The sequence below is a fragment of the Pocillopora verrucosa genome, chromosome 11 (assembly GCF_036669915.1).
Source record: "Pocillopora verrucosa isolate sample1 chromosome 11, ASM3666991v2, whole genome shotgun sequence".
Lineage (NCBI taxonomy): Eukaryota > Metazoa > Cnidaria > Anthozoa > Scleractinia > Pocilloporidae > Pocillopora > Pocillopora verrucosa.
Window position 1 is genome coordinate 4155293 of NC_089322.1, and position 21436 is coordinate 4176728.

Sequence of the window (21436 nt, forward strand, 5' to 3'; positions counted from 1 at the left end):
ATTAATTAATTAACCGGAATAGAACATCTTTATAGTGCTATCAAGGAAGAACATAAACAAGCTTCATCACCGAAACAGAGTTTACGACGTCTTCGAAGAAACATCTCTATCTCCTGGTGGGAGGTATCGCCATCTGCCTTAAATTATACTTGTTCAAAATCACCAGTCCAACGAAACAACGCTGAAGACAAGGAATTATTACTCACGAACAAACATGGACGGCCAACCAAGAAATGCACCTGAAAGCGTTGGCGTTTATGGCAACGCTAAAGAAATTGCAAAAGAGCACACAGACCATGGACAGGCAACTTGCACTGACATGAAAGGCTCGCTATCTAGGTTTCCTTCCAAACATTCAGTCGCAATTGTCTCTGAGGAAAGATCTAAAGCTCACACCAAATCTTTGGCGTTAATGGTCTAAAGCTCCAGCGTCGTACTGGTCGGTCAGTCAAGCATAAAACAGGGGAAAAATGATCATTGCTTTGCTAAGAAAACCTTTCTGAAGAAGCACAAGCCCATTGCGAAAAGGAGACTCAGTGGAATGTTTCCTGCAGTGTTGAAAAACCGATGCCCTTAATCAAGAAACAAGGGTATCTCAAAGGACCACGATGCGAGAGAATCCTGGTAAAACTTGAGATTTTGCAAGACAATGGACATTTTGACGAACACGCGCATCTAGTCACATCGTTCCTTCAACGTTGAGCCAATGGAAATAAACCTGACTTGCCGTTGGCCTTAAAAATAGAGGATTGGAAAGAATCTAAAAGAGCAAGAGTATGTTTACCTCAGTCATACAATCAGACAAAAACAAAACGTGTCGTGTACTTAATTCGAATATTCTGATGGCAAAAGCCTACTTTTTACTTGTGGTTGACATAAGAAAAAGAAAGCGTCAGCTCTTTGAATACCTTGAACGCAGCGAGTTTTTGTTTCAAAACTACGACTCGCTGGAGGGCCGAACTCTACCAAAAATACGGTCGCCTTCGGCTGGATTGTATGAACCTTATACCGGATGACCAGCGGAATGAGCCGCCAAAGAAAATGCAAGATACTATTTTGGGCACGATATCTCTTACAGCCAAAAGGATCATCGAGTAAGGGTTCAGGTCAAAAGGAAAACATACATTCATCTCAGTCTTGCAACATTACTCCTAGATTGCATTTCCACTGCTGCGCGAACCCAAGCGAAAGCTGTTCCCTTAAGTGACAAAAGAAGCTGAAGAACACCTTAATTTCATTCAGCATGATCTTGGTGACATCCTCGCAGGCACAAGAGTGCTGCTCTAGAAAAAAAGATCGGATCAGTTTTATCGCCAAGGACTTCTGCAACTTACAAAGGAGTTAGTTGGGGAGGCTCTTCATCTCGCGTCCTCCAACAAATTTAACACCGAATTAGACTCTACGAGGACGTATAACGTTTCTCGACGATGATCTTGATAAAAACAAGCTAGTTGTTCCTACAGATCTCTAGCAATCAAGTAGCGAAACCTGTTGTAGTGAATAGAGATTGGCCGATTAAAATCAACATCACGCCATTCAATTTCCTAACACAACTGACATGAACTGTCGACTGGTAAGATAGTTTCATTGTTAAGCAGTTGTCCAATAAGACGTCCATGAAATCGTGCAATCCAGAGAGGCTTTACTGAACGTATTTAAAATCACGCCATTATTTCTGAATCCATCGTCAGAAAATTGCAAAATTTACTTTACACTTTTAAATGTCTCCAAAATTTAAAAAAAATTTTCAAGCTCCTCAAAGATTGAAACTAAGAAAATATCCAGAAGTTGCTTGAAAAACACTTCAACATTTCTAATCCCTTGGAGCGATAGTTGAAGATATCACTCCATCAATCTTATTTCCCTGCACTTCAAATGTAACAGAATCTTTTCCGACGATCGCAAAGTTTTTAATTTGGGTTCCTGAATGGACGCTTGTTAATGATTGCAGTCATGACGACTTTAACAAAACAGGATGTAAAGGGCAAATGGGACACAATTTCGATAACCCATCAAGTGTGTGACGTGTGCTCAATGCTGAACTATAAGACTGATAAAGTCTGTTAACTAATGTAAATTTGCTTAAATGCTAATGTGACTAAAAACTATTTTATTATTTGGAGGTACCGTTCCGGGTCTGAAGATTACACTATAACGATGTTTCTGGGAAAAAAGTCATTCGAGAAAAGACAATTTGCCTCGAAGCAGCAACTAGTAATATTTACGTCACATTATCGCGTCTTTCGTTTTCGAACTGGCAAGCGTACTTGTATTTACTTTATCGAAATCATAAATATTTCCTTATTTCTGCTATCAACATGTTGTAACCGCCACTGTTGTAAAGGCCTATAATATAGTCTCATCTTTACTCTGACGGAAACATTGATGATTTTCTGTTTCAGTTTATTGCGTGGCTGCGTGGAAAATATCACGTAAATCTGCCGAGGACATCTTTGCGTCGACGAGATTAAAGAAAGAATTCAAACCTGTTTGTCATTGTAAACAAATCAATCAAAGTTCCTTGTCTTCCGTCAAATAGTCACAAAAGTTTGGCGTTTTATTTGGTATAACTGCGAGACATTACAAACGCCATAGCAGAAGAATATATTCACGATGAGTAGTGATGAGACGTACTCTACAGAGCAGTGTTCATCAAACGAAACCGTTGAAATGCTGCCGATGGAACCGGTACGACGAAGACGTGAGGCTGGTAACGATGCAAACACTTACTCTGAAAATTCAATCTCAGTTTCTGACAAGGCAACAGAACCAAGAAATTTGAAATAAAAGATTCAAAAGAAGAGTCTGGTCATAGTCCAACAATCACTTGCCAAACAACAGCAGTTTAACTGGAAGCACACTTTCCTTAAACGAGAAACAAAACGTGCCGACGGGGGTGAAGTACAATCAGACTCTGCTCCAGAGACAAAGGGCAGCCTTCTTGACCAATACAAGCGACCAGCGGAATTGGTGGCCTGCCAACTTCAAACTGTTCACAGACTGAGTGGCGCGATACTTTCATTGCCAGCGTTGACCCTCCAATACCTTTGATCGAAAAACAGGGATACCTAAACGGATAAGAGTGCGAGAGAATCCTGGAAAAACTTGAGCTTCTGCAGGACGCAGGAAAATTTGCTGAGTATGAGCACCTTGTTACTGCGTGTAGTAGTAGTAGATCTTTATTTAAACTCGGTTAAGAATCTTCAGTTATATTAATAGTATTTTAATTACAATCATTTGTAAAAAGTTAAAATAACTATAAAAACTGATTTACAAGATTGCCGAGTGAGCCGATGACTTTCTACACTCGAGGAACCACACCAACCTAGGGTACCTCTCATGATGAGGACGCTTTCGATAAAGAGAATAAAGTACCATCTCCCAAAGTGGAAGGTAATTTCTTTTTCCTTGCCTCCAACGATATATGACAAAACATCATAACTGTCGCATTACATACAAGAGGAGCGCGTTGCGTGACGGCTACCAATGAAACTAGAGGATATAAAATCTGAAAATATCGAGGTTTATATCTCATTTAATAACTCTATCCGAGGAAATGGGAAAAGTTGAGCGAATTAGACATAGGTGCGGACACTACTTCAAACGACAAGATGTGACAAAACATTCTCTGTCGCGCAACGAACTAAAGAAGTGCGTAGCGTGACATCCTAAGAAACGGCTCCCAATGATCGTTATTGGCAGTTATAAAGTCAGAAAATATCGAAGTTTATCTCTCATTCGATTAACCTATTCAAAGAAATGGACAAAAGTTATTAAGCGAATTCTACTTCAAGCGACAAGAAATGGCTCATGCAGGTTGATGCAGAAATTTCCTTCCCTTTGTTATTGATTTCCTCTTCCATTCTGAAAGCGACTTGTTTCATTGTTTGACATTCAAATGTATTTTCTATAGGAGTTTATTACGGAACGTCAGTGCTCACACTTTGTTTTTCTATCTCACCTTCGTGTGCATTACTGTTACGTAATACCTGTCAAGTATGCATGATTTCTGTACCACATGGGAGTAAGGTGTCATAGCATGTACTGTTATATAGTCCAGAAGCCAAATGCTTATTTCACTTCTCGCGTCACCAATATAGCTTTGCTGTATTCTGCTTTCGTCCAGTTCGTTTTTTGTAAGCTATGCCTGGAAGCGGACCGGACGATCTTCACGAAGAACCAGATATTCCCAATAATCCGCCAACAGATCCTCCCACATCGCAAGGGATTGATGAAGTGTTCTCTCTCTTCAAGACATATCTTGAAAATCGTTTGGAACAGAAGGGCAAAGAGCTCGAAGAAAAACAAAAAATCGATTTGCAGGCAGAGAAGTTCAAATTCAAAAGTAACCAAAAGCAGTTCGTATTCAACGCCGAGCTTGAAGAATTAGTAGGAAAAATCAAAGAAGCAAACGCCCAGAAGGATCACAAGAAGGTGGTTCACTTAACGGATCAAGCCAAAGCTCTGTTGCACAAGAAACGAAGCTTATCATACTCGCAGACTCGAGTGAAGCCGGCTGGGACGCAGTTCAAGAATACGAATCCCAAGATATCGCCTCGGACGATGAGGACGACAAGAAAATTCGCAATGCTAGAGCCGCAGCTAATAAGAAAAGGAAACAGAAAGAAAGAGAACGACAGCAGCAGAGCAATAAGAAGCGTTGTACAACTCCCAACCTGGGCACGCAGGATCATCATCTTTTTCGTGGTATTTGTATCGCTATTGTTTTTACTTTATATTTTTCCTGTTATTCACTCAGGTGCTTTGTTATTTTCTCGTGTTATATATTTTGGCTCTCCGTGAGTTACCAATCCATTTGACTGTGGTTGTCGTGTTGTGCAAGTTCCTATAACGGTTTAGAAAATAATTTTCATGTGTGCGAACGCAGTGAGTTAAAATGAAAATGTATTTTCTATAGGAGTTTATTACGGAACGTCAGTGCTCACACTTTGTTTTTCTATCTCACTTTCGTGTGCATTACTGTTACGTAATACCTGTCAAGTATGCATGATTTCTGTACCACATGGGAGTAAGGTGTCATAGCATGTACTGCTATATAGTCCAGTAGCCGTATGCTTATTTCACTTCTCGCGTCACCAATATAGCTTTGCTGTATTCTGCTTTCCCGCCCACCCGCCCCTCCTTTTCTTTTGTGTTAATGACCAAGTTTTGCTCTTTGGTTGTTATTTGTCGTTACTTAACTATTCATATTTTCGTCCCATCTTGACACCCGCAGGCCGTCCAAGCTCTTATGCACATGGGGACTGCTTCAGGTGCGGAAGGCCAGGCCACTAGGCCAATGATTGCAGGGCCTCCAGCTTCTATCCCCGCCCTTTCGGCCAGTACAAGCCAACCGCCTTTGCCCCAGCCTCCACCACCACAAACGCTTCAGGAACCGGACTTAAGGGAATCGGACATTCATGAGGAATTCGACAAGTTTACGGATGTACTTCAGGTACTGAATCGTTTTGAAATCGACGAAGATCTAGGACGGAATTACAATGTAAAGGGCAATTTAAAGAAAAATTTAGAATTTTGGGTATTTTTAGGTGCTTCATCCTTCATATTAAACGTAATTAAATTTGGTTATCGTTTGCCTTTCTGGGATGTGCCGCCTGCATATTATTCGAAGAACAACGCTTCTGCCCTGAAAAATATTGATTTCGTAGAGAATTCTATCACTGAGCTACTGGAGTCCGAACGCATAAAGCAATTGTCTTACAAACCCCATGTCGTCAATCCATTGTCGGTTTCCGTTCAGCCTAATGAAAGAAAAGGTTAATTCTTGATTTAAGATATGTTAATCATTTCATTAAGAAAAGGATTAAGTACGATGATTGGAAAATTGCTTCTCTTATGTTTCGTAAGAATGGTTATATGTTTTCTTTTGATCTTAAGAGTGGCTATCATCACGTCGAGATCTTCCAACCACATCAAACATTCTTAGGTTTTTCATGGGATTTTCAAGGGGAGACGCGGTTTTACGTTTTCACAGTTCTTCCTTTTGGCCTTTCTGTTGCTCCTTATATCTTTACAAAGATACTCCGCCCTTTGGTTGGATGGTGGAGGGCTAACGGTATTTAAATCGCGGTATTTTTAGATGATGATTGGTCCATAGCTGACGACTATAATTCGGCAAATATTATAGCTAGTAGGGTTCGTTCCGACATACGTTTAGCCGGATTTATAACAAATAGCGAAAAGTCAATTTGGGAACCAACGCAAATTATTACTTGGTTAGGATTGGTCTGGAACTCCACTCTTGGTACTATTAGTATTACACCCAGGAGGGTCCAAGGTATCGTTGATTGTGTGGCTTTTATTGAAGCTCAAAAATGCACAATTTTGGCTAGACAATTGTCATCATTTGTCGGGAAAGTTATGTCTACATGTCCGGTTACTGGAAATTTACCCAGAATTACTACCAGACACTGTCAGATGACAACTTCTATTGCTGAGCATTGGGATGCACCTATGATTTTAGACGAGTATTGTAAGGATGAAATCGTTTTCTGGAAGAACAATATCCATCTACGCAATTTTAAAAATTGCTTTGTTTTCCGCAAACCTCAGAAAGTAACTTTTTCAGATGCTAGTAATATTGCCTGCGGAGCTGTTTCTTATATCAATGACGGCGAGCATGTTTGCCACAAAATGTGGACGCAGGACGAAAGGAGTAGAAGTTCTACGTGGCGAGAATTAAGTGCAATTGAATTCTCACTTCTGTCTTCCGATTTTAAGTTCATCACATATTAAGTGGTATACCGATAATCAGGCCACTGCCAAAATCGTTGAGGTCGGTAGCATGAAACTCGAGTTACACACGATTGCCTTAAGAATATTCAAGATATGTTACGAACACAGCATTCATTTGGATATTGAATGGGTTCCTAGAGATCGCAATACCAGGGCAGATTTTATTAGCAAACTGTTGGATTTTGACGATTGGCAGGTCACTGAGGACGTCTTCAAAGACTTGGATAGTCTTTGGGCTCCCCACACGGTGGATTGTTTTGCCACGTATTACAACAGAAAAATCGCCAGATATTTTTCTAGATTTTGGAACCCGGAAACGTCGGGTATTGACGCATTTATGCAGTCGTGGGAAGTTGAGAACTGCTGGTTAGTTCCGCCAGTTTATCTTATTCCCAGAGCGCTTGCCTATATATATAGTCAAGGAGCCAAGGGCACCCTTATTGTTCCACTGTGGAAGTCAGCCGTGTTTTGGCCCCTGTTAACCAATATTTATTGCAGTTTCATCCAGGATTTAACAGTTTTGTCTATGCCTCAAGCTTTGACGCACGGGCGAAATCACAATGCTATTCTGGGTTCACCAACTACTCCGGGATATGTAGTGGCTTTAAGATTGAATTTCGTTCCTTCGGGGTAAGAATCTGAAAGGTTGGCCTTTCGGCCACAATCTAGCGAGTGGAATTTGTGCTGACTACGAATAGCACCTTGGCAGTGTTGCGTTATTTATTTCACTTTGATCTTTTTATATGAGGTAGATGTGCTGACAACGAATAGCACCTTACCAGTGTTGAGGTATTTATTTCTTTTCGGCCAGTGTCAATGTGCAGAAGTTGTGTCGACAACGAATAGCACTCCAATAGTGCTGTGTTATTTATTGCCCCTTTTTTTGATCTTCATTTAATGAATGTAGTGGTGTTGAGAACTAATAGCACCCGGGTTGTAGTACTTGTTCCCTTTTAGCCATGAATCAGTGAGTAAGATTGTTCCACCTCTACACCCCTCTGTTATGTGTTTTTTCCTTTTGTTTTCCTCAACAGGCCATCTCTGCTCAGTCCTGTTGGGCAAGTCTCTATGGATCTTTAGCTCCCTTCAAGCTGCGCCTCATTACTGATCAGTTTAAGGCCAGACAACCTTCGACGATGAATAGATATTTACTTGAGTGTCAAAAATTTATGCGTTGGTGCAATGATGTTAAGGCTCAATTCGTTTTGCCACAAGAGCTTGTTGTTGCAGCGGCCTATTTGTCTCAACTTCACAGGAAGACTGGTTCTCCCAGCACTGTTAGTATGGCTTATGCTGCATTAGTTTGGCTACACGATGTAGTAGACGTAACTTGTAGTAATAATCCTTTGAAAACCGGAGTGTGTAGAAATGTTGTTGAAGCCGCGAAACGTAATGGCACACAACGGAAGAATAGGAAGCTCCCTCTCTCTATTGATATGGTCAAGAGAATAGTTGCTAAACATGGCAAGGTAGACGCTAATCTAAAAGATCTGCGAATTTCAGTCATAGTCCTCTTAGGTTTTGCAGGTTTCTTCAGATTCAATGAGTTAGCAAATATCAAAGCTTCGCATATAACTTTCGCAGATGACCATATGTCCATTGTTATACCAAGTAGTAAAACAGATGTCTACAGGGAAGGTAATAAAGCTATTATTGCTAGAACGGACAATGCCACTTGTCCAGTTCATATGGTCCTTAGGTATATGTCTGCTGCAAGAATGGACCATAATGCAGACGGTCTCCTAATCAGGCAGTTAGTATTTCAGAAAAATTATAATACTTATGTTTTAGGGAACAAAGGAATTTCGTATTCTAGGTGTCGAGAAATCTTTTTGGAAGCTCTCAAGGCTCTAGGTTACGACTCCAAACTTTTTGGGTTACACAGTCTTAGGTCTGGTGGGGCAACCGCTGCCGTAAATTCACCTAGCGGCCCTGTATCAGACAGGTTATTAAAATTACACGGGCGGTGGAAATTCGATTACGCCAAAGACTTGTATATTCAAGAAGATATATCTGCACGGCTTTCAGTTTCATCTAGCCTAGGTATTTAATTGCTATCATTAAGTTTCCACGCGTGATGGGACACGCGAACGTTTTTGCTATCTTTTAGTTACAGCCTAGTTTTGTATGATTATAATCAGTGCTTTCACTATAATTTAACCGTATCATATGTATTGTGCAATGTACTAGCTTAATGAGGATATAGCTTCGCGTATCGTATTTCTGTGGGACATAAAGCATTGTGACCGTTTATACACATAGTGCTCGAATACAGTAATAAAGCTTATATTGGCTCTCCGTGAGTTACCAACCCATTTGACTGTGGTTGTCGTGTTGTGCAAGTTCCTATAACGGTTTAGAAAATAATTTTCATGTGTGCGAACGCGGTGAGTTAAAATGAAAATGTTATTTTATTGTACTTAGATAATATGTAAACAATCTAAATGGAGTGACTAAATAAAATCATCTAACTCCAACATCCAGCTCGTTCTGAGCTTCTTCTAATGCTTTGTAGGCCAGTAACTAAAATTAAAATAAAACTTCTCGTTTTGCCTTTAGACGATTAGTTTAAACAATATACTTAAAATGAATCGTTCTGCTTGTAAAAAATAACACAATTTATTGCATTCAAAATTAAAGGAGAAATCTTAGAAAATTAATCAATACCAAGACTAAATCCTCGCCATTACGGCCAAACTCTGTCATTTTAAGTCCAGATAAACCTAATTATGATCGGCTGAAACTAACTTTAAGTACCAATGATTGGGTACAAGTCCTCTAAAAGTTAATCATAATTTCCATCTGACATAAACTAAGATAATCTAGCAATCGGAAAACTGATTACTGTCCAATTTCCATGGAAATTCTCCACACACGCACATGGCAGTAACAGCTTTACATCATTTATGAGAAAAAAACCGATTAAGAAAAATCTGCAAAAAACAACTGTGGAAAACGATTTCGAGACGTTTCAGCTTCGACGTAAACGTAACGCCTTAATCCTTTTGGTAGGTAATACTTAGATTGAAAATAACTTTTTACATAGCAACTCATGATAATTTTAAGGTATCATATGAAAACAAAATAGTAGTTTCAACAGGATATCAAAGATAAAGCTCGTAAGAGCAGTTCAGACAAGCAAAAAGTCAACTTTTGAATCAAAGGAAATCCATCCTCTTGTTAAACTTGACTTTGGCCTTCTTTTGGTTCTTCCTGCTTTGAAAAGAAGACTCTTGAAAAAGATTTCATCGGTAGCTTACTGGTTTCTGGTCCAAAATCAACGTTTACAGGTACCTTAAAACTCCCTGGGATTCCAATGCTCACTGCCTAAACTAAAAAATAAAAGAATCTAAGTTTAGGGAGGATAATTGAGTTTCCATGAAATATTTCACAGCACTTGAAACGATACATTACACAACAGGATCAGTGTTTTAAAACAAATTTGCTGTTTTACTCCTGTCATGTTTCCAAAAAAGAATGTTATTATCGTAAACGTGTCCACTTGGTTGTACTGCATCTCAATTTGCCGGAGCAAAAAATAAATTCGTAACCCAACTGAAAGTAAAATAATACGCAAGTATCAGGGTGCACACGTAAGTAATAACTTTTACTGAAGAGAATGTATAAACATAATATTTACTTACTGCAGCCTCTAAATATCCTCGAAATCCAGGTTGACGTCGTCACCAATGAGTACAAATGGTGCCCAGTAAATCTCCTTCTTGAACTTTTCAATATCTCTCATACACTTCATGGCCTGATTGAGAGCTTCACTTGCCTTCTTGCCTTTGGCAAGTGCATCGTAGAAGAAACTCATGAACTCCAGGGTTCCCTCGTCGTCAATCGCCCACAAGGTTGCCACAACAGATCTAGCACCGGCACCCAAAAGTGCACGCGCCATGCCGACCACACCCTCTGCCATGACCTCCCCACGAGCAGTGTGACAGCAGCTAAGTACAACCAGACGTGCTCTTAGCCCAGCTTCTAGGACGTCTTTCATCGTCAGTAGATAGTCTTTCTCTTGCGGCTGAGGGTTTTCTCTTGTGGTGTTTGGTGCCAGGATAACTTCTCCAGTTTCCAGTTTACCGTGCGCTGCAATGTGAATTAACGCCACTGATGATATTCGTTTTAACACTTCATCTTTTGTTGCCATTTGTCCAGTGAGGGGGGAAACATGGAGGATACGTGCGATCATCTTCACTTCTTTCCTTGCTCCTGGAAGTTGCACCAAAAGACTTCCTTGATAGATGATATGTTTAAAACATGGATCGCCGACAAGCAATGCACCAGTCTTCATGTGAAAGTCAGCTGGACAATCATGAATTAGTTTCAACGTCGTCAGAGAGGGAAGGACACGAATTCTGAAAGAATCACTCAGATATGATGAGTCAGAGTCCTGCAGCGCTGCATAAGGCACAAGGCAAAATGGCCCCTCAGGAACAAATGTGATCTCGTCGTTGCCTTCGATCAGGTCAGCGATAGGAGCAACGATGATGTCATGCAGCTTCTTTAAAGCACTTGATTGGGAGTGCCTCACATCAACTGGGATCACTTGATTGGCCACTTTCTCTTCTGTCGGCGAATCAAGCGGAGGATTTTCGATTGGAACAGTATCTCTTGCACCGATCTCCTTCAGAGCAGTTTTGTTCAGTAGCTGGGTGAAACATTCCAATTCATCCTCATACTTATAATTGTTGACGTGTACCTGTCTCATCTGGATGTTATCTTCACTGAGGCAAACCCATAAGAAGACGCATGGTCCATTGATAGCTATGATAACTGTGCTCAATGGAACCCAACTCAGAGATGTGCTGTGCGTTGAAGAATCTCCAGGCTGATATTTTGTGGTCATGAGATCTCTCAGAGCTTGAGCACGTCCTTTCTCTGCGGCAAGAAGAGCCTTTACAACTTGACCTTGATTGAGATTTATACGCCACAAACCTTTGTATGCACTTTGGTGCCGATTACGATAAGAAATCTTCCACTGATCGTTGAGTTGAAGACTGGCCCTGATATCATCATACAACTGTACACTCGAGTGATAACGGTCAAAGGCCATCATAAGATTTCCTTGGCACTCAATACTGTTTCCAAGGGAACAGAGTGAGCACGCCTCTCCAGTCTTATCTCCCACTTCTTTGGATATTTCTAGGTGACGTTGAAAACACTCAATAGCTGTTTTGAACTCTCTTTGACCGTAATGAATCCGGCCGAGAAGACAATAACTTCTTCCCTCTCCGGCCTTATCTCCCACTTCTTTAGCAATTTCTAGATGACGTTGATGGTACTGGATGGCTGTTTTAAACTGTCCTAGACGTTGATAAGCGTTGCCGAGATTGCCATAACTTGCTCCCTCTCCGGCCTTGTCTCCCACTTCTTTAGCAATTTCTAGATCACGTTGAAGGTACTGGATGGCTGTTTTATACTGTCCTAGTCTGCGATAAGCGTTGCCGAGATGGCCATAACTTCTTCCCTCTCCGGCCTTGTCTCCCACTTCTTTAGCAATTTCTAGATCACGTTGATGGTACTGGATGGCTGTTTTAAACTGTCCTAGATCCTGATAAGCGTTGCCGAGACCGCAATAACTTGCTCCCTCTCCGGCCTTGTCTCCCACTTCTTTAGCAATTTCTAGATGACGTTGATGGTACTGGATGGCTGTTTTAAACTGTCCTAGACTGTGATAAGCGTTGCCGAGATTGCAATAACTTGCTCCCTCTCCGGCCTTGTCTCCCACTTCTTCAGCAATTTTTAGATGACGTTGGTGGTACTGGATGGCTGTTTTAAACTGTCCTAGACCTTGATAAGCGTTGCCGAGACCGCAATAACCTCTTCCCTCTCCGGCCTTGTTTCCCACTTCTTTAGCAATTTCTAGATCACGTTGATGGTACTGGATGGCTGTTTTAAACTGTCCTAGACTGCGATAAGCGTTGCCGAGATTGCCATGACTTATTCCCTCTCCGGCTTTGTCTCCCACTTCTTTAGCAATTTCTAGATGACGTTGATGATACTGGATGGCTGTTTTAAACTGTCCTAGACCTTGATAAGCGTTGCCGAGACCGCAATAACTTGCTCCCTCTCCGGCCTTGTCTCCCAGTTCTTTAGCATTTTTTAGATGACGTTGATGGTACTGGATGGCTGTTTTAAACTGTCCTAGTCTGTCATAAGTGTTGCCGAGACCGTTATAACTTCTTCCCTCTCCGGCCTTGTCTCCCACTTCTTTAGCAATTTCTAGATGACGTTGATGGTACTGGATGGCTGTTTTAAACTGTCCTAGACTGTGATAAGCGTTGCCGAGATTGCCATAACTAATTCCCTCTCCGGCCTTGTTTCCCACTTCTTTAGCAATTTCTAGATGACGTTGATGGTACTGGATGGCTGTTTTAAACTGTCCTAGACCTTGATAAGCGTTGCCGAGACCGCAATAACTTGCTCCCTCTCCGGCCTTGTTTCCCACTTCTTTAGCAATTTCTAGATGACGTTGATGGTACTGGATGGCTGTTTTAAACTGTCCTAGACCTTGATAAGTGTTGCCGAGATTGCCATAACTTCTTCCCTCTCCGGCCTTGTCTCCCACCTCTTTAGCAATTTCTAGATCCTGTTGATGATACTTGATTGCTTTGTGAATCTGCCCAACATGATGATAAGCACATCCGAGACTGGCATAAGTGTGTGCTTTGACTTTCAGTTGGGCATTCGATTTCCTTAGTAATTGAAGCAGACGTTCGTTATTGTTTTCAATCTTAAAACGTGTCAAGGGTAGGTAAATCACGAGTGGATTTGCGAAAATGCAATGGAAATCTGTGTTTTCAAAATAATTAGAGTATTGTATGAAACCCTAAAATTGGAATGATAATTCGAACGTGGGTTTCTTAAAGAGATTTGAGTTAAGGTTTAGGTTCGGTCGTCATGGTGATGCTCGTTTGAAGTTAAAAATGAGGGGCATTCAGCAGAAACTTTGGGAATTAGTTAATATGGCCTCTTCTTTTAAGTCAAGTTTCGTGGAATAAAAGAAAGAACTCCTTAATAATATTTTAGCTTCTTTAAACTGCTTAGTGCAGTATAAGAGAACATCGCTTGCATTATGTGTAGAAGAATCTGCCTGGAATGTATTGATTTTCCTTGAAATATTATTCGCATTGCATCTCGTATCACGTTTGAAACATTCGTTAAAGGATACTGTCAATCCCATATGCAACCAGCTCCTTGCTTCTTTATCCCAGGAAAGTTCGACACAAGCTCTGGCTCCTGAAAAGGAGAGAATAATTGATGGTGCGAGATAATTTATCACTGTTAAGGTATAAACGCATTGATAAAATGGACTTAATTTGTCATTTAGCTGGGAGCAAAAATTGTGATAATGAAGGAAATTTGAATCTGTAGAAGAACTGAAAATGAACAATAAGGAGCTAATGCAAAGCGGCTACCAATGAAGCTTCAATTGATGATGATAACGATGAATTTATCTCGCGCATTCTTCATTTTAATGCGCTCTTATGCGCTTTTCAGCACTTTTCGGGGAAGTTTTCGGGCAGACTGCATTGAGCAGTTTAACTTTTGAAAAGGAATTTTTCAGGTGCCTCCTTGCCGGGTTTTTTAACGTCTCCTGCTAAGAGTTACAGAGAAGATGCAGGAAACGGGGGTTTCAGTTTTCCGTCCATATCCGGGACAAGATTATCAAACAATTTGCAGATGTCATAGCCAGGTGGCAGCGCATTCTCCTCAGATGTTTTTAGACTGAGTGTTGTTCTGGTCTAGGGCTTGAGCCCTCGACCTCCGGCGCTCTACAACGTAAACTAATCAGGCAGTGGTATTTGAGAGGTTATTGACATTTGCTTATGCTTTTTACCCACATAACAGACATTGACACACCAGATGCAATTGACATTTGGTGTGCAATCCTCTTTTGACGAAATCAGAGAAAAGAACGTTGATGGCTTATATCTGAAAAACTCACCTTTCTCAATAGCTTGGATTAAAGTGGGTTCCAATTGAACAGCAACTGTTGCATCATCGACACAATCCACGTAGTTTGCTTTGAAATTTAAGAAATGAGGTTTAAAAAAGTGGTCATCACATGCAATTGCGGCAAAGACGCATGAAAAAAATTACAATTGCATAAATTGCTGTTCATTTACGAGGATCATTTCTTTGCTTAATCTTCATCTGCTAAAGGGTGATATCTCTTTCTTTGCTTCTTTTCTGCAGTTGCTCAATTTTTTTCCTTTTCTTGGGGCAGATTGTGTATTCCGTTATCTTGTAACGCTTCATGAGAGATTTATATATTTAGAAATGAAATCATTACCTAAACGGAAATGAGCTGTTGCCCTGTTGCTGTAAAGCTTGGCGTTCAGACTTTTATCTCTGCAGTTCACTTGAAGTCCTTCCGTGTAGGAGATTATCGCGTTATTAGCTTCTCCTTGTCGGTATTCTTTGTTACCTTTCTCCAGACATTCTTTTGCTATCCCTGAAAGCACACCATTTTACTGTTAATGATTTAGTAATGAGTAATACGACCCTCGACCAATGATGCCAACTTTATACTTCCAAACAAAGTGTTAGGTTAAAGGAGCTTAGAGCTATGAAAAACGAATATCATAAAAGTCTGGGCTGTAGCTTGGCTATTACTAGTTCAAGTTTCTCGGTTTACATTTGGGTCTAGAGACTTTCACAAACCTCCTTTAATAACTGGCTTACGTTTTCCAAAATATCACAAGTTTCACCGGGTGATCCTATTTGAACTTAGCTTTGTTTGCAATTGCCCTTCAAGAGAGTTTATCTGTGCATTTTGTTTGCTTTAAAATATGCAAACTATCAGGAGTTTTAGCTGTAGTTTGGCTATAACCAGATCAAATCTGTTAGGTTTACATTTAGGTCGAGAGGCTCTCCAAAAACCCTTTTACACCTGCGTTACGCATGTTTTCTCTTTTTCTGTGTGTGACTTGGTTTTTCTCATACATATAGTTGTTTATTGAGAACATACTCGAAGAGGCTAAATAAAGAAAATCTGATTGGGAAAGTACCATTTTCATGGTCACACTAAAAATGACCACATTTTGGGTATTTTCGAATGCAAAAGGATGATAGTTCTTCTTCGCAATTATCATTCATTTTAGATGCGAATTGTAGATACATCTTTATTCTTAAAAACACCGTGCGTCGAATTAGAAGTTCTTCTAAAAAAGCACTTCTAAAACTCAGAAAACTGAGTTTTACCAAGCCTAGGTGGCCAATTTTGTCACATTCTTTTCTAATTTAGGGCTCTTCAAAGCGATGTCGCGTTCAAATTTATCGGTTATGAATAATTAATGATGTCTACGCATTCTGCTCGATCAGATCGAGCAATAAATTGCTTTTCCTTTGTTTTATATTTTACTGGTAACAAAGTTTGAAATTTGAAGAAACAATCTTTTGCTGTTTCAAAAACTTATCCACAGAACATAAGCAAATTTTGATGTAAATGTGACAAAAATTTCACTGGGAAGTCTTTCAAAAAATCTTGATTCACCTGGTGTTCTTACCTCTTAAAGGATCATCGTATACATCCAATTCAGCTTCACTTGACGTAACTTGACTTTTCTCTGTTGCTGAAACTACAGAGAACTTTGTTGGTGATCACATCTATGTGCAATTACAACTAGCGTTCTAATACTAGCGTATTTACTGGATAACTTAAAGCCTTCGAGTCGAAATGATCCAAAAAATTTTGCATCAGAATTAAGATATATTTAATTAACAAACAATACAAAATCACTATGACGAAGTCTTTCCCTGTTGCTTTTCCTCACCTGTGGCTGGAAACTCATTTTTCACCTCCAGTTCTTCTCCCGTTGTTGGGAGGTTGCTTTCTGCCATAGCTAGAAATAAAATTGGATCGATTGTTCTGCGTTACATTGCTAAAAATAAAAAAGAGGAGACTCAGATGAAAGTAACTTAAAGAAAACATTGTATACCTAGTCATTGAGCTGGTTTATAAAGTTACCTATGTGAAAAATGTCCCTCAAAGTATCGAAAATTGCTGGATATAGTCTTTTTTTTGACAGAATTATAAGTTCCAGTAAATAAACTCCTTCATGAATTGTTTTTGAAGGAGCCAAGAAATTTTGAATAACCGAAGTAGCTGGTCCCTTTTGTTGAGGAAGGACCCGATTTGTTCATTTCGAATTAAAAAAAGGCACTGAATACGAGGTTATTTTGAGGGACTGGAAAAGATGGCACTGGAAAGTGTATTATTCATCAAAATTCTTGTTATCAAGAAACATCATCTACAACAAATTGAAAGCCAAACGCAACACATAGACTCCTGCATAGCTTAATCTTGTAGGCCATTGAATGAATTCACTGCCGGGCCATATGAGCATTTGGGGGAGGAAGTAGACTGAAAGCGAAATAAAACTGAAAAAAAAAGCTTTTGATATCGGAAAGCGAAAGAGAACTTTAAAATTATTTGTGAACGAATTGCTGATCAAAAGAAGAATCTTTTGCAATATAGTAGTAAATAGGAAATTTCCGTGAAGCTGCTGAGGTGGTCTTTCCCTACAGGACAGGATTCTGCTCCAATATCAGCATTCACTGAGCCCACAGTTTTATCTTCCAGCGCACGATGTAAACGCGCAAACATTGTGCCATTTAGTCAGTCATCGCGTGAAAAGGTATATCCACTAAAACCGAACTCTGAAAGATAACCAGTCAGAAATGATACTATTAACCACTTTGTAAATACGTAGTTCGACCATTTGAATACAAAAATTTATTCACCGTCGACGATTACCGTGTCAAGTTTCGCGAGGAGGTGGATTGATGTTCCAAGGCGTTTAAGAAAAAATTAGCAGGTAATTTAGTGTTAACAACTGGGTTGAAAACGTAAATTAGCCACCGTAAAGAGTAAAAAAGCTGACGTTTCGAGCGTTAGCCCTTCGTCAGAGCGATTAGAGGAATTGTGGGTTGTGTATGGATTTATATCTAGAAAGTGGAGCTACGCCATTGGTGGGAATATGGTGACGAAAAAACAGGAAAAAATTAGTTGAATGAAAAGCGCTCGTTGATTCCGTGGGGATTAAGGGTGCCGATTTGAAATATAAATTTTTGTTCTAGTGTTTTACGGCTTTCCGAACTGCCTAGATGTAAGGAAAGGCCGCAAACTGCCATATGCTGTTTAGAATGATAAGGAAGATTAAAGTGTCTAGCGACTGGCTTGGATGCGTCCTTGTCAATTGAAATTTTGATGTCTAGAAAAGCCAAAGAATTGTCGGAAATTTCTCAGGTATATGTAAGAGCCGGATGAAAGGAATTGACGGCGGTTATAAATTGAGTGAGCTCCTCTTTGGTAGAGGAGGTAGCGCCGATGCAATCGTCAATGTAGCGGCCGTAGAGTTGAGGTTTTGGGCCGTGGTATTGACTAAAAAATTGATGTTCGATAAAACCTACAAAAAGATTGGCGTAGCTGGGTCCCATTTTAGTACCCATGGCCACGCCATTAGTTTGTTTGTAGTAGTTACCACCGAATGAAAAGCAATTGAGTGTGAGTACTAGTTCGGCCAGACGGAGTAGTGTTTCAGAGCTAGGTTCCTTAACAGTGCGTTGATCGAAAAAATGTTTGAGGGCCCGGAGACCTTCGTCATTGGGAATGACAGTGTAAAGAGATGTTATATCCATGGTGAAAATAAGTTTGTTTTGGTCGAGGAAACTAAAGTCACGAAAAATTTCAAGTGCGTGTTGGCTGTCCTTAATGTAAGACGGTAGAGTTTTGACGATAGGTGCCATAATTTTGTCTAAATAGCTGGAAATAAGTTCAGTGGGACAACTGCAGGCAGAAACGATGGGTCGACCTGGGTTGTTAGATTTGTGGATTTTAGGTAAAAAGTAAATACACGAAGTTCTAGGAGTAGTGATGATGAGATTTTTAGCAGTGGCCGGCAATTCTTGTTTAGCTATGAGATCGTTAATCGTATTTTTGACAATGTTTTGGTTAATTAAAGTGAGATCTTTGTCGACTTTAGCATAAAAGGAGGTGTCAGAAAGTTGCCGCAAAGCTTCTTTTTGATAGAGGTCGGCCCGCCAAACAACAACTGCACCGCCTTTGTCAGCCGCCTTAATGACAATGTCTTTGCGTTTTTTTAGACTTTTTAGTGCCGACCACGGACACGGATCGCATTCCATTTACTCTTACATTTCACCCTCACAACCACGCAGTTAAATCTATCATTCTTAAAAATTTTAAATTACTCCAAAACGATTCAGAGACTGGCACTATCTTTTCGCAACCCCCACTTATTTCATTCAAACGTGACAAAAACATAGGCAACTTTTTAGTCAGGAGTTCATTTCAAACCAATGACCAATCTGGAACTTTTAAATGCGCTCGCTCACGATGCAAAACTTGTCCTTTCATTCACAACGTAGAGAAAATATCGGGACCCAAAAGATCCATTAAGATCATTGATCACTTTACGTGTACCTCCGCCAATGTTATTTACTGCATAACTTGCACTTATTGCAATAAGTTATACATCGGCGAGACAGGAAGACGACTGGGTGACCGATTCCGAGAACACCTTCGCGATGTGGAAATAAATGACAAGGACGCATCCAAGCCAGTCGCTAGACACTTTAATCTTCCTTATCATTCTAAACAGCATATGGCAGTTTGCGGCCTTTCCTTACATCTAGGCAGTTCGGAAAGCCGTAAAACACTAGAACAAAAATTTATATTTCAAATCGGCACCCTTAATCCCCACGGAATCAACGAGCGCTTTTCATTCAACTAATTTTTTCCTGTTTTTTCGTCACCATATTCCCACCAATGGCGTAGCTCCACTTTCTAGATATAAATCCATACACAACCCACAATTCCTCTAATCGCTCTGACGAAGGGCTAACGCTCGAAACGTCAGCTTTTTTACTCTTTACGGTGGCTAATTTACGTTTTCAACCCAGTTGTTAACACGACTAAGTTCTCCTCACACAAGCCAACACACTCAGACCCGACTTGTGTTATAAGTGCAGCTTGTGCAAAAGCTTTTACGTTCTTAAAAGACAATATTTAACCGCTTGAATCTTCGGTACGGGTTGTGCCACATTGAAAGGAGTCATTGCACTCTCACGAGCCAACAACTATCGGCTTGATCTATCGGTACGGGTTGTACCACATTGAAAGGAGTCATTGCACTTTCACAAGCCAACAACTATCGGCTTGATCTATCGGTACGGGTTGTACCACATTGAAAGGAGTCATTGCACTCTCACAAGCCAACAACTATCGGCTTGATCTAGGCTTATACTATTTTGCGAAACGAAACGAAACGAAACGAAACGAAACGAAATCAGGTGAGATAGAACAAAACTAAAGGAATAATGCAGATATATTTTCTAACAAGGTAAAGAAAACTTTCACAAGGAATTTGGAGTAATCGTTCATTAACAAGAAGGATTTTTATTCATTTCGCAAAATAGTAATTTTAGGAGCGTTACTATTTTGCGAAATGGAATTTTTCACCCTGCGGTGACAACGTGACCTCTTCCATGTCACAAAAATACATTTAAACATTACAAATTAGTATATCACCGAATATTTTGGCCTCCTCTTATTTCTTAAACCGTATTAAAATGTATTTCGCAAAATAGTAATTTTAGGAGAGTTACTATTTTGCGAAATGGACAATTTTTACTCAGCGGTGACTAACGTAACCTCTTTTATGTCATAAAAATACATTTAAACATTAAAAATTAGTATATCAACGAAGATTTTGGCCTCTTCTTATTTCTTAAACCGTATTAAAATGTATTTCGCAAAATAGTAATTTTAGGAGAGTTACTATTTTGCGATATGGACTATTTTCACCCCTGCGGTGACAACGTGACCTCTTTCACGTCACAAAAATACATTTAAACATTACAAATTAGTATATCACCGAACATTTTGGCCTCCTCTCATTTCTTAAACCGTATTAAAATATATTTCGCAAAATAGTAGTTTTAGGAGAGTTGCTATTTTGCTTGACCTCTTTCATGTCACGAAAATACATTTAAACATTACATTATAGTATATTCTCAAAGATCTTGGTCATCTCCTCTTTAATGTAGTAATTTCTAAACTAATTGAATGTAGTAATTCCGAAAAATGTTTATTTTGCGAAATGGATTATTTACACTCGGCGGGCGGGAACTCGAGAATAAGGGCGAAGGGATTGTTACAGATTCCCTTGAACTTCACAATGTTTGGATGTTTCAACTCTTGAATGATTCTTGCTTCCTTTACAAACGTTTTCTTATCCAATATGTCCTCGCCGAGCAATTTCTTAACGACGACTTTCTCCGCAGCGGCCGATTTCCCACCCGCATCAGGAACAGTCTGCCAGTTAGCAGTGAACACAGCACCATAAGCGCCCTTACCAATGATTTCCTTGTTTGTCAAACACTTGAAATCATGAACTGGAAGACCTGAACAGTCGATGGTCTTGGGCTTAAGAACAGGAAATTTAAAAGCCATAATCTTGCCTGATTTAGCAGCACACAAAGCGAGCACAAAGCGAACTTCTTGCAGCACGTGGAACTTGCGCAAATGCGAAACACGATCTCTTGCTCGTAAGGAAGAGGTGTGCGACGTGGGTGTAATCAGAAGCGCGTAACTTTTCCATGTATATTATTTTTATTAAAAATTTTGAAGCAAAGTAACTGTATTACT

At 39.9% G+C, this 21436-nt stretch overlaps 2 protein-coding genes and 1 pseudogene across 2 annotated transcripts; 2 read left to right on the forward strand and 1 right to left on the reverse strand.

The window, feature by feature from the left end:
* Positions 1 to 214: 214 nt before the first annotated feature.
* On the forward strand, positions 215 to 1431 carry LOC136276965 (uncharacterized; annotated as a pseudogene).
* A 6494-nt stretch (positions 1432 to 7925) lies between these two features.
* LOC131799691 (integrase/recombinase xerD homolog) lies at positions 7926 to 8807 on the forward strand. The gene has a single exon (XM_059117389.2). The coding sequence runs from the start codon at positions 7926 to 7928 to the stop codon at positions 8805 to 8807; it is 882 nt and encodes a 293-aa protein (XP_058973372.2).
* Positions 8808 to 9815: 1008 nt separating this feature from the next.
* On the reverse strand, positions 9816 to 16774 carry LOC131777925 (tetratricopeptide repeat protein 28-like). The gene is made up of 8 exons (XM_066174651.1): positions 16542 to 16774; positions 16275 to 16340; positions 15059 to 15220; positions 14711 to 14788; positions 13934 to 14001; positions 12959 to 13495; positions 10401 to 12598; positions 9816 to 10088 (listed from the first exon to the last, which is right to left on the reverse strand). Exons 1-7 carry the CDS (start codon positions 16606 to 16608, stop codon positions 10409 to 10411), a joined length of 3168 nt encoding a protein of 1055 aa, XP_066030748.1. The 5' UTR covers positions 16609 to 16774; the 3' UTR covers positions 9816 to 10088; positions 10401 to 10408.
* Positions 16775 to 21436: the final 4662 nt, after the last annotated feature.

Excerpts from the sequence above, each read along its gene's own strand:
- LOC131799691 (XM_059117389.2), top strand. The coding sequence starts at position 7,926 with ATGCGTTGGTGCAATGATGTTAAGGCTCAATTCGTTTTGCCACAAGAG.
- LOC131777925 (XM_066174651.1), bottom strand. The coding sequence starts at position 16,608 with ATGGCAGAAAGCAACCTCCCAACAACGGGAGAAGAACTGGAGGTGAAA. Across the intron at positions 16,341-16,541 it reads AAATGAGTTTCCAGCCACAG|CAACAGAGAAAAGTCAAGTT; the intron begins GTGAGGAAAAGC and ends CTGTAGTTTCAG. Across the intron at positions 13,496-13,933 it reads GGTTGCATATGGGATTGACA|ATTGAAAACAATAACGAACG; the intron begins GTATCCTTTAAC and ends ACACGTTTTAAG.